A 13,617-nucleotide genomic window follows, 5' to 3' on the forward strand; every position below is an offset into this window, starting at 1 on the left:
AGGTATCATCACTATTTAATAGTGATCCATCAACACTGAACTGTTAGTTTCCAATGTTTATTTACTCTTTTCTTTTGAATAGGATCTCCCAGAAGTTGGGGACTTAAAATACATTATTTCAGTCACATAGCTACTCTCACAAGTAAAGATCCAGATGACGAAATGTGTAACACCTTACTATTTGTATGCACAACAGGCACCTTCAGATGTGAACGATGAAAATGATGACAACGAGTCTGTTCCTACTATGTGAGTATGGCTTCATTCCTTGCATCAAGATATTCCAGATGATGTCCCATGCAGCTCGCTGTCAGATAGTGGGCACGGATGGCCCAGTCGTCTGAGGCGCCGCGATTCGCTGTGCAGAGTTGCGTCCCTTGGGCACGCCAGAAACCTATGATTGTGGGTTCGAATCACGGTTCGCCCCAATTATGTTTCTTGGTTTGTCAGCACCATACCCGTGCTCGTGGGTTTCACCGAAGTGGTAGACGTCTGAGACCTGCATCACTTCGGGCTTTCCTCCCACATAAAGCTGACACGCCGTGATATAACTGGAATATTGTTAAAAGCGGCGTTAAACCCAACTCACTCACTCACTCACTCACTCACTCACTTACTCGCTGTCAGATAAGTCACTGATCTGGAACCTCTAATAATTGCGAATAAATTGAAATAGTTGTGTCATATTGACACGGGACATCAATCAAGTACCGAGCATATCCGATATGAATGCAAGCTCTAGATGTTCGTGAAACAGTTCACTTGCGACCATACCGCACAAAATTATGTCAGTAATTCCGGTTCAACAATCTGAGGATATTGTTAAATTTTTAAATACGTCTTTCAATGTTTTGTTCTTAGATGAATCCTGATGGAAGTGGTTAAACCTAAACTGAATAATAAATTATAAACTTTTATTCGATTGTACGATTTTATGTTCAAGTAGTTTTCATATGCCCTTCGTCTGCTGATTCCAACTGTCTGTGAGCCACGGAAGAAACACCGTGCCCTGTATGTGTGCGGGGATGGTATGGAAGCAGCTGTGACAACAGTTGTATTGGTTTTTGTGACAATGGTGGCTGCCACAGGGACTCAGGACAATGCCTGCAAAGCCAGGGTGGCTACTTTACCTCCACCTGTACAACGAAGTGTCCCTTACACTGTAGGGAGAACGATGACGGGCATGCATACTGTAACCGAACGACGGGACATTGTTCACAATATTGTAAAGATGGTTGGTGGGGAGACAGGTGTGAGCGAGCCTGCAGTGAAGGGTGTGTGGATAACTCCTGCTTATCCTGGGATGGGTATTGTAACAAGGGCTGCCTCCAGGGTTGGACTGGTGACGATTGTGGCACAAGGTGTCCAAGCGGCTGCCATCAAAACGCATGCGAGCGAGATAAAAGAGGTAGATGTACCCAAGGGTGTTGCCTTGGCTTCCACGGCCATCGCTGTGATCAGCCCTGTGATAGTCGCTGTAGAGAGCAGGACTGTGTTTACGACCACAACATAAAGTCTGCAGTCTGTAGACAGGGCTGTGTGGACGGATGGATGTCTCCTGACTGTCAAGGGAAGTGTTCTCGCAACTGTGAAGCATGTCTGCAAGAGTCTCGAAATTGTTATCGATGTACGCAAGGCTACTGGGGAGTTGACTGCGCCAGTGAGTGTAGTTCCACGTGTTCTCAGGGGACATGTGATATGGATGGAAAGTGCTTTGCATGTCAACCTGGTTACTTTGGCAACACTTGTGAACGCCATTGTGGGACTGATTGTGCAAGGTGCGAAATGATGAATAAAGACGGGCGATGTGATGACGTTTGTGTGACACTTTGTTCAAACAATACATATGCAATTCCCGGACCTGGTTTTGCTGTACATACAGGTGAGTTTCTATGTCATTGAGAAATTGTAGCCATCAAAGCCAAAGTTATGATTTAAACTAAAATGCTATTGAACGTTTGCTCGGCTTCATACATGTAGTATATATTAGGTGACCATCCACTTCAATAAAATGAACACGTCTCCATTCTATTAATTATTGATATTCTGTTGAAGCCAGTCACATCCAAAGCCACAGTCAGTTATACTTTGATGTGATTGTTAATCGTTTTTCTCAAATGAGTGTTCAACAGTGGCCCCCTCGCATGTTTAAGACAAATAAAGGCTCGCCTTGTCTAAGGTGTTTTAGACTTCTATGGCAAAGGGTTTGAATCCTAATTCTCCCTGATTCTCTTTCTAGAGGTGGCTGGGCTTACTTAGTTTAATAATTACAGGGGCGATCACGTGTAGAATAAGAAAGATGCTTCGACAGTTAGAACAGTGAAATTACTATCTTCACAGAGTTTCTGAAAAATGATGTAAAGTAGCCATGCTTTAGTAAGTGGACTTTTGAGTCCATATCCATAAGAAAAGGTAATATTATACTGGAGAAGTTAATTAGTGTTTCACGAAAACATGGTTCATAATTTGATATATTACTAATAAAGGTAGAATGATCGTCTGTTACAAATCACCTATACATGCTCATTGATTTGATTGATCAGTTGAAGCATAATGCTTAATTGCTGAGAAAATACATGGCGTCATTGATTGTGCATGACGTTACAAATTCATTACCTGACGCAACCTTAACAATAGCTTGCCTTCATTGAGTGAGTGATTGAGTATGGTTTTACGTCGCTTTTAGCAATATTCAAGCAATATCACGGCGGGGGACACAAGAAATAGCCTTCACACATTGTGTCATGTTGGGAATCGAACCCGGGTCTTCAGCGTGACCCTTTAACCACTAGGCTTCCCCACCGCTCCTGCCTTCCTTGAAGTTTATCAGTAGGGTTGACATTCATAAGGTTTTCTCACTTAACATGTCTATGCTGAATGAGTCTGGACCAAAAAATCTAGTGATTGATATCATGAGAATTGATCCATGCATCTGAGATACTATGCCATGCATCAACTAAGTCAGTGGAAATGACAACCCAATCCCTTTAGTCGCCTCTTACGACGAGTTTGGTTGTTGAAGACCTATTCCAACACGGATCTTCAAGGGTTATTTTTGGCAAGTGACATATGGAATAAGCTCCCTGAAACTGATCATGTGTACCACGTGATCATGTGCACTCTTACGACTGACATAGTCATAATGAAACTAATAAGCATTTGCCAAAGATTTGAAGATGTTACATGGCAATATGTATTTCAAGGACTTCTTTTTCTACCTCGCATCCAATAAAATGAAAAAGGTTTTCGCCATTTATCAAACTGAGATCCAACTCGACTATGATACTTAAACAGTGCATTTTTTGTTTCAGATGAGAGGAATACATCAGGCCGTTGTGGAAATGGATTCCTGCAGCTTCCTGTCACACTTCTCCTCATGAACCTTTCATTCCATTTATTACGTAGATGAAATTGTGATGCATCAGAGATGGCCCCTTTGAGGTGACATTGACCATCAGAAAAATATGTGGGTCGTCTGTTTGATCTTTATGGTCGAACAATATTCAAACTGCATGGACATGACGGACAAGAATAAGCCCCAATCATTCCATGATGACAATACGACACCGTCCTTTGTTGGGGATCAGATAACGACATATAACAGCAGCGAATATTGACCTTGATATTATTGCACCCTACCGATAACTGTTTACGCCTCCTTTGCAATTAGTCGAACCAGAAGTAGACATTACACTTACTAATTTAAAAAAAATCTGATACAAACCAGTTAATCCTTCACCAAGAATATGTCCAGGTACACTCTAAACATAATTCTCACCACTCCATCTTCACAGATGGATCCAAGGATGGCGCCAAAGGTGCAAGCACCACCATCATTGGTTCAAAAACTATTTCTTCAAGCTTACCAGATACGGCTACATACTTACTGCTGAAGCTAAGGCTATTCAAACAACCTTGACATATATTCAGAAACAAACTACATGTTAATTTTTCATCATTTTCTCTGATTCTTTGTAATGCCTTCAGGCACTTAGGAACTCGAATCATCCGTTAAGATCCCTTTTCACCCTGGATTCCCATCCTCTGCTATCTCGCAAGCTTGACCACTGTCTCTGCTGGGTGAATCTAATAATATTATCACTTTTAGCTATAAGAACCGTTTTTGTGTTTGATACTGACCACTGCTATTATAATATGATTATTGTACTTCCCGTCTGTTGTGTATTGCCATTGTAATTAACGTGCAGTAATTTGTATTGATTTTTAAACCTAGAGAATTTTGTAATACATCTATTGATTGCACACCATTTGTTGTTTATTTGTTGCTTTCACTCTTAATTCTTTTCCGTACAGATTTTCGGGTTGATATATTGTTTAAAATTGGGAATCGACATGCAACAAAGCATAGAGTTCATTTTCTGCATAGCTCACTTGTTGACTGTCGCCTGGTGTGATGTAATGTGATAGAACCTTGACATTCAGGTCGATAGATATGACATAGTACCAAAGGGTAGTACAGTTCAACACGGTTGTGTCGAAATTGAACCAACCTTTGTAAATATTGTGTGATATCCAAAGCTACGACAAAAACGAAAATTATGAATACGCAGGGACCAAGTTTTTATTTTCTACGAGACAACCACACGTTCGACACAACAAACGACGTTTGACTGTATATGAATTGACTGCGGGTGAAGATTAGCTGATCTGTTTGCTGCCGATGTCTGGCTCGCCCCCTTTACACGTGGTTGTTGACCCATCAACATTTGCAACAAGTCCTCCACTGTGAATCATTCTATTCAAGTTTACTTTGGTAACTTACCAGACACAAGTGATGACGTTTATCATGCAGTCAAACTGTATCGTTATAGCAGTATCAGGGGATAGTTGTGCTGAAATATTTGAAAGAAAAGGTGTGAATGTTGAGATGATGGTGTTGATGTTGATGATCATAGGAAATATCTGCTAAAGGACGGTCCATTACATATGATTAATTATGACTGCTATCAGTTTTCACAGCACGTTCACATACAGTGTATGTGTGACTCTATGTGTGTGACTGTGTGTGTGCGTAAGTGTGTTTGTATGTGTTGGCGTGTGTGTGTTTGTATGTGTGGACATGTGTGTGCACACAGGGCCAAACACAACATACACACTACAACGAACATGACACACATGTACGCACCTAGCAATAATTGTGAGTGCAATAATCTTGAAGGCGACATTTAACCTCACTATATCCCCGCCGTCGCCGTTACTAAGGCCGACCCTAACCTACGATACATGTTATACACACTGGCAACTGACCATTATGAACGGCATCAGTGTGCCAAATCACAGAGCGTGACCACACGATCCCATTCTCGTCACCTCATAGGACAGACACCGGATAGTGGTGACCTACTCTACCGAATCTTAACGTGGACAGTTTTTAGTTATTCTGAATATATTTTCGTTTTCGATGTATTAAATTTGACTAAATCAGGTATATGACCAACACTTCCATAGTTGAAATAGTGCATCATTTGGAACGTTTTATATGCTCATATTCAAGAGAAATGATATTTTTTTCTGAAATGAAACAGCGGAATGCGCGTCTATATGTTTATAGAGCACTATGTCAAACATGTTTGTTTACATGGGTGAATGAGAGAGCACACGATGTCATATGTCACAGTCTTCTGTAAGGACAATTGAATATGTTGCTGATGGCACGGGTATATGTTACGTTAACAGTTAACCAAGCCACATGATAATTGCAACAAGCGCACCCTAATTCGCTTGACAAAGAAACGTAGGAACATAAAGAAAACGTACCTGAAAAAATGCCAAAAGTTGATCATAACCAGAAAATGTGTTGTACGCCCATCCGGTCTAACACATTTGTATTGCAGGTACATCTAGGCCAGCTGTGCTTGTGCAGTTACACCTGGTTCACCAGGGACAGATATTGAAGACTCACTCACTCACTCACTCACTCACTCACTCACTCACCCACCCACCCACCCACCCACCCACCCACCCACGCACGCACGCACGCACGCACGCACTCACTCACTCACTCACTCACTCACTCACTCACTCACTCACTCACTCACCCACCCACCCACCCACCCACCCACCCACTCACTCACTCACTCACTCACTCACTCACTCACTCACTCACTCACTCACTCACTCACTCACTCACTCACTCACTCACTTACTCACTACCAAACACACACACCCTATTACCGACATGCTGCAGCGCGATTCAGGGGAAAAAAACTTGTACTTTCCCTGATATCTTCTGAATTTAAAGGAATCCACTACATATGATTATGAGTACTCCCTTTGAGCAATATGTCATCAATAATACGGGCAGAAACAAACAACCAGAAATGGGTTTCACTCATTGTACATAAGTTGGAATCGAACCCGGGCGTGACACGCGAACGCAACCCATCGTACCCTATATGAAAATACCACCATTAGACCGTTTTTATTGTGTAAAATTTAGAACTGAAAGTCGTTTTTATTTTATTACAGCTCCCTTTGACAATCCCCCTTCTTATACAACAGTGTGATGTCAAGGGGTAATTCCCCTACATCCCAGTCAAGTATGCTACGATTGAAGAGGACTTACGTCAGCTCTACACTTGACTGAACAATTTCTCGGAAAGCAATGGTTGTTATTGGAAATCCGTGACACAAATATACAATTTGACGTCTGCACTCATCTCAGATGTAACTCTAGAGCCTTTCTAAGAAGCGTGTCAGCATTTCCCGGGGATGTATTTTGTTACTGAACCTTAGAACAAAAACAACAATTGTGTGCGTGTCACCTGTCAATCTTGTCGGCAAATCAGGCCAGCAAGCTATTTATCACACGTGTGTGATTCCCCGAAGATTCTACTTTTGTTTAGGCATGTCATTATTATAATTAGATATTTGTCAATATATAAAAAATACACTGTATATATGTTGCAGGTTTTCAGGTATAACGTTCCGTGCATGGACAGGTGTGACCCAGGTTTGGCTGGTTCTCTGGATGGTCCATTCCTTCTTTGATGAGCGAATGAAGAAACAAAACTAACCAACAGCTGGTTTGTTATTCAGATTATGTTCCACAATTCTAAAAAAAACCTATAAGATCTTCAGACTATCTAACAACAACAATTTCGGCTATCTTTTTATTAAATGAGTTAATGTGTATTTGGCCACATTATTGTAATAATCTATACAATTTTTGGTGCAGGGTTTAAGGTATAAGGTTCCAGGTGCGGACAAGTCACATACAGGAAGACACGTCTGATGCAGGTAAGTTCTAATTCGTAAAGTTCCCTTGTGAGTTGATATGAAAAAGGGTTTAAAAATAATTGCACTTCTTTTAAGACGTGCATTGACGTGTGTGTGTGTGTGTCTCCTAATATCAGTTTGGACTAATGTTATAGTGCCTGCCCATTTAGATACAATGTCACAGTTTACCATGGACACCAACTCAGACAAAACCGACCGGACCTTGTTTTATTCCCTTAATGCCGAGTGCCAAGCAGAGTAACAAGTACCATCTTTCCACCTCAGTGGAAGTGTGTGCAACCACAGACCTTCCTTTTGCCCTGTAGACGATCTATCCACTAGAACGGGGAGAAACCAGAGTAACAAGTACCATCTTTCCACCTCAGTGGAAGTGTTTGCAACCACAGACCTTCCTTGGCCCTGAAGACGCTCTATCCACTAGACCGGGAAGTAAGCAGTGTCATTTGACTGCATCGAAATCTTGAGCTTTACCCTCTCAAACCCAATTTAGTTGGATTTACAATCAGCCTAATTGAGACCATTCTAAATCAGTCTATAATGCTAAATGATTATTTCCATAGGTGAAAACGTATTTTCTATTTTGAAAAATTCATCACAGCAAAGGTGGGTCATACATTAAGCTTAAGGTACATGCTGAAATATTGCCGATGTGATATAAAGCATTAACTCACTCACTCACTCACTAAGGTCCTTGTATATCGATGATCTGGTCTCTTTCAAATATGGGTAGTTCACTTCATGCTTTCCACTGATTTACACACCAGAAATAAAAATAAACGAAACCAGTGAAACCGCCTCATATATTTCATATTTAGATCTATACATCAAGATAACGACAGACAATAATACATGCACAAAGCTGTATAAAAAGAGGGGTGATTTCACATTACCAGCAGTAACAACACATTGTCCCAAGTGTATCCACAAGACTGTATGACAAGAGGGATTACTACTAGTTAAACTTACCAATTTAACTTTCATCCAGCATGCTCTGTCTACGAAGATTTGAAATAGCGTCAGACAACTCTTACTCAGAAGTTGTTTGATCCGGGTTTCAGCTTTCACGGCCTCAGTAAATGTTCAAATTGCTGTATAAGGGAAATGTAGAGGGCAGTTCCACATTTGTCACATCACTGAGACAAGTGTTGATAGTTAGTTTAATTTGTACACATAAATGCATGTTCTCATGTTTGTTCATGTGCACACTTGACTTGCCCTTTAACAAACGACCCGTGGACAGAATGAGGTATTCCTGTTAAACTGTGGCATGGTATATCAGTGGAACAACACTTTAAAATCAGCATTCGTCTGGACTGGTACAGGAACAGGAACAGGAACAGGAACACACACACACACACACACACACACACACACACACACACACACACACACACACACACTCACTCACTCACTCACTCACTCACTCACTCACTCACTCACTCACTCACTCACTCACTCACTCACTCACTCACTCACTCACTCACTCACTCACTCACTCACTCACTCACTCACTCACTCACTCACTCACTCACACACACACACACACACACACACACACATCTTACCTTTCCGCGAACAGCAGGTATCATCACTATTTAATAGTGATCCATCAACACTGAACTGTTATTTTCCAATGTTTATTTACTCTTTTCTTTTGAATAGGATCTCCCAGAAGTTGGGGGGTTAAAAAACATTATTTCAGTCACATAGCTACTCTCACAACAGGGAAAGTAAAGATCCAGATGACGAAATGTGTAACACCTTACTATTTGTATGCACAACAGGCACCTTCAGATGTGAACGATGAAAATGATGCCAACGAGTCTGTTCCTACTGTGTGAGTATGGCTTCATTCCTTGCATCAAGATATTCTAGATGATGTCCCATGCAGCTCGCTGTCAGATAGGGGGCACGTATGGAGTCGTCTGAGGCGCCGCGATTCGCTGTGCAGAGTTGCGTCCCTTGGGCACGCCAGAAACCTATGATTGTGGGTTCGAATCCCGGTTCGCCCCAATTATGTTTCTTGGTTTGTCAGCACCATACCCGTGCTCGTGGGTTTCACCGAAGTGGTAAACGTCTGAGACCTGCATCACTTTGGGCTTTCCCCCCACATTAAGCTGACACGCCGTGATATAACTGGAATAATGTTAAAAGCGGCGTTAAACCCAACTCACTTACTCACTCACTCACTCACTCGCTGTCAGATAAGTCACTGATCTCGAACTTCTAATAATTGCGAATAAATTGATATAGTTGTGTCATATTGACACGGGACATCAATCAAGTAGCTAATAGTACCGAGCATATCCGATATGAATGCAAGCTCTAGATGTCCGTGAAACAGTTCACTTAAAATTATGTCAGTAATTCCGGTTCAACAATCTGAGAATATTGTTATTTTTTTAAATACGTCTTTCAATGTTTTGTTCTTAGATGAATCCTGATGGAAGTGGTTAAACCTAAACTGAATTATAAATTATAAACTTTTATTCGATTGTACGATTTTATGTTCCAGTAGTTTTCATATGCCCTTCGTCTGCTGATTCCAACTGTCTGTGGGCCACGGAAGAAACACCGTGCCCTGAATGTGTGTCGGGATGGTATGGAAGTCGCTGTGACAACAGTTGTATTGGTTTTTGTGACAACGGTGGCTGTCACAGAGACTCAGGACAATGCCTGCAGTGCCAGGGTGGCTACTTTACCTCCAACTGTACAACGAAGTGTCCCTTACACTGTAGGGAGAACGATGACGGGCATGCATACTGTAACCGAACGAGGGGACATTGTTTACAAAATTGTAAAGATGGTTGGTGGGGAGACAGGTGTGAGCGAGCCTGCAGTGAAGGATGTGTCGACAGCTCCTGCTTCTCTTGGGATGGGTATTGTAACAAGGGCTGCCTCAAGGGTTGGACTGGTGACGATTGTAGCACAAGGTGTCCAAGCGGCTGCCATCAAAACGCATGCGAGCGAGATAAAAGAGGTAGATGTACCCAAGGGTGTCGCTTTGGCTTCCATGGCCATCGCTGTGATCGCCCTTGTGACAGTCGCTGCAGGGAGCAGGACTGTGTTTATGACCACCAAATAAAGTCTGCAGTCTGTAGACAGGGCTGTTCGGACGGATGGATGTCTCCTGACTGTCGACGGAAGTGTTCTCGCAACTGTAAAGCATGTCTACAAGAGACTCGAAATTGTTCTCGATGTTCGCAAGGCTATTGGGGAGTTGCCTGCGCCAGAGTCTGTAGTTCCACGTGTTCTAACGGGACATGTGATATGGATGGAAAGTGCTTTTCATGTCAACCTGGTTACTTTGGCAACACTTGTGAACGCCATTGTGGGACTGATTGTGGCAGGTGCGAAATGATGAATAAAGACGGGCGATGTGATGACGTTTGTGTCACACTTTGTTCAAACAATACAAATGGACTTCCCAGCCATGGTTATGCTGTACATACAGGTGAGTTTCTATGTCATTGAGAAATTGTAGCCATCAAAGCCAACGTTATCATTTAAAATCAAATGCTATTGAATGTACAGCTACATACATGTAGTACATATCACGTGACCATCAATAAAATGAACACATCTCCAGTCTATTAATTATTGTTAGTCTATTGAAGCTAGTCACAACCCAGACCACAGTCAGTTATACTTCGATGTGATTTATGATAATGATATTTGTTTCTTTTCTCAAGTAAGTATTCACCAGTTGCACACCTCGCATGTTTAAGACAAAAAAGACCCTCCTTGTCTAAGGTGTGCTAGACTACTCTGGCAAAGGGTTTGAATCCTGATTCTCCCTGATTCTATATCCAGATGTGGCTGGGCTTACTTAGTTTAATAATTAAAGGGGCGATCACATGTCGAATAAGAAAGATGCTTCGATAGTTAGGACAGTGAAATTACTATTTTCATAGAGTTTCTGAAAAATGATGTAAAGTAGCCATGCTTCAGTAAGTTTCAGACATTTGAGTCCATGTCGACAGAAAAGGTAATTTGTACTGAAGAAGTTTATTAGAGTTTCACAAAAACATGGTTAATAATTTGATGGATTACTCATAAGGGTAGACTGATCGTCTGTAACAAATTTCCGATACATGCTTATTGATTTGATTGGTCAGATGAAGCATAATGCTTAATTGCGATTGTGCATGACGTCACAAATTCATTACCTGACGTCATCTATAAAATAAGTTTCCTTCATTGAATGAGTGAGTGAGTTTGGTTTTCACGCTGCTTTTAGCAATATTCCAGCAATATCTCGGCAGGGCAAACACGAAATGAGCTTCACACATTCTGCCCATGTTGGGCATCGAACCCGGGTCTTGAGCATGACGTTTTAACCTCTAGGCTACCCCACTGCCCCTGCCTCTATTGAAGTTGATCAGTAGGGTTCACACTTCATAAGGTTTTCTCACTTAACTATCTGTGTTGTATCTGTTTGTTTGTTGTTGAACGCCGCACACAGCAATATTCCAGATACATGACGCCGATCGGAAAATAATCGAGCCAGGACCTGAAAATCTAGTGATTGATACCATGAGCATCGATCCACGCATCTGAGAAACTAAGTTAGCGAACCCGACAACCCGATCTCGTTAGTCGCCTCTTGGTTGTTGAAGACCTATTCTCACACGGATCTTCATGAGTTATTATTGGCTAGTAATATATGGAATAACCTCCCTGAAACTGATCATTTGTACCACGTGAATGTATATTGTTACGAACTGTTATAGTCGTAATGAAACAATAAGTATTTGCCAAAGATTTGAAGATGTTCCATGAAAATATGTATTTCAAGGACTTCTTTTTCTACCTTGAATCAAATAACATGAAAAAGGTTTTCTCCATTTATCAAACTGAGATCCAACTCGTCCATGAAACTTAAACAGTGCATTTTTGTTTCAGATGAGAGGAATACATCAGGCCGTTGTGGAAATGGATTCCTGCAGCTTCCTGTCACACTTCTCCTCATGAACCTTTCATTCCATTTATTATGTAGATGAAATAGTACCACATCATCCTTTGTTTGGGATCAGATTACGACATATAACAGCAGCTCATATTGAACTAGATATTATTGCACCCCACCAATAACTGTTTACGCCTCCTTTGCAATTAGTCAAACAACAAGTAGATATTACACTTACTAACTTTAAAGAATCTGATACAAACCAATTAATCAGCAGGAATATGTCCTGTTACGCTTTAAACATTATTCGCACATTCACAGATGGATCAAAGGATGGCGCCAAAGTTGCAAGCGCCATCATAATTGGTTCAAAAACTATTTCTTCAAGATGATCAGATACGGCTACATATTTACTGCTGAAACTGAGGCTATTCAAACAACCTTGACATATATTCAGAAACAAACTGCATGTTAACTCTTCATCATTTTCTCTGATTCTTTATAATGCCTTCAGGCACTTAGGAATGTCAACCCGAATCGTCCGTTAAGATCACTTTTCACCCTGGATTCTCATCCTCTGTTATCTCGAAAGCTTGACCGCTGTCGCTGCTGGGTGAATCTGATATAATATTATCACTTTTAGCTATTGGGACTGTTTTTGTGTTTCATACTGCCCACTAATATTATATTATGATTATTGTACTTCCCGTCTGTTGTGTACTGCCATTGTAATTAATGTGCAGTAATTTGTATTGATTTGTAAACCTTGAGAATTTTGTAATACATTTGTTGATTGTACACAATTTGTTGTTTCTTGCTTGCTTTCACACTTAATTCTGTTCCATACAGATTTGTGGTTGATATATTGTTTAAATTTGGGAATCGACAAGCAACAAAGCATACTTCTGCATAGCTCACCTATTGACTGTATACCTGGTGTGATATAATGTGATAGATATGACATATAACCAAAAGGTAGTGCAGTTCAACACCGTTGTGTCGAAATTGAACCAACCTTAGTAAATATTTTGCGAAGCTTTGACACAACGAAAATTATGATTAAACAATGAATATGCAGGGACCGAGTATCTTTTTCTACGAGACAACCACACGTTCGACACAACAAACGGCGTTTGACTGTATATGAATTGACTGCGGGCCAAGATTAGCTGATCTGTTTGCCGCCGATGTCTGGCTCGCCCCCTTTACACGTGGTTGTTGGCCCGTGAACATTTGCAACAAGTCCTCCACTGTGAACCATTCCATTCAAGTTTATCTTGGTAACTTACCAGACACATGTGATGACAGTATTAGGGGATGTTTATTCTGAAATATTTGAAAGAAAAGGTGTGACAGAGGCAATGGTATCATCCAGCTTGAATCGGGCACGGGTGGCACTGTCGTCTAAGGAGCCGCGATTCGCTATGCAGAGTTGGGTCCCTTGGGCA

The 13,617-nt window shown here is 41.3% G+C and overlaps 1 protein-coding gene and 1 pseudogene across 1 annotated transcript; both read left to right on the forward strand.

The window, feature by feature from the left end:
- The first annotated feature begins 215 nt into the window (after positions 1 to 215).
- On the forward strand, positions 216 to 3,409 carry LOC139472787 (scavenger receptor class F member 1-like; annotated as a pseudogene).
- Positions 3,410 to 9,063: 5,654 nt separating this feature from the next.
- Positions 9,064 to 12,263, forward strand: LOC139472789 (scavenger receptor class F member 2-like). The gene is made up of 3 exons (XM_071255262.1): positions 9,064 to 9,097; positions 9,776 to 10,714; positions 12,166 to 12,263. The coding sequence occupies exons 1-3, from the start codon at positions 9,064 to 9,066 to the stop codon at positions 12,261 to 12,263; spliced, it is 1,071 nt and encodes a 356-aa protein (XP_071111363.1).
- Positions 12,264 to 13,617: the final 1,354 nt, after the last annotated feature.

This window comes from Haliotis cracherodii, unplaced genomic scaffold, assembly GCF_022045235.1.
Source record: "Haliotis cracherodii isolate W230 unplaced genomic scaffold, xgHalCrac1.p SCAF_25, whole genome shotgun sequence".
NCBI classification, from domain to species: domain Eukaryota; kingdom Metazoa; phylum Mollusca; class Gastropoda; order Lepetellida; family Haliotidae; genus Haliotis; species Haliotis cracherodii.

Coding starts and splice junctions, on each gene's coding strand:
- LOC139472789 (XM_071255262.1), top strand. CDS start 9,064: ATGAAAATGATGCCAACGAGTCTGTTCCTACTGT. Junction 9,098..9,775: donor AACGAGTCTGTTCCTACTGT/GTGAGTATGGCT, acceptor TTTATGTTCCAG/TAGTTTTCATATGCCCTTCG. Junction 10,715..12,165: donor TGGTTATGCTGTACATACAG/GTGAGTTTCTAT, acceptor TTTTTGTTTCAG/ATGAGAGGAATACATCAGGC.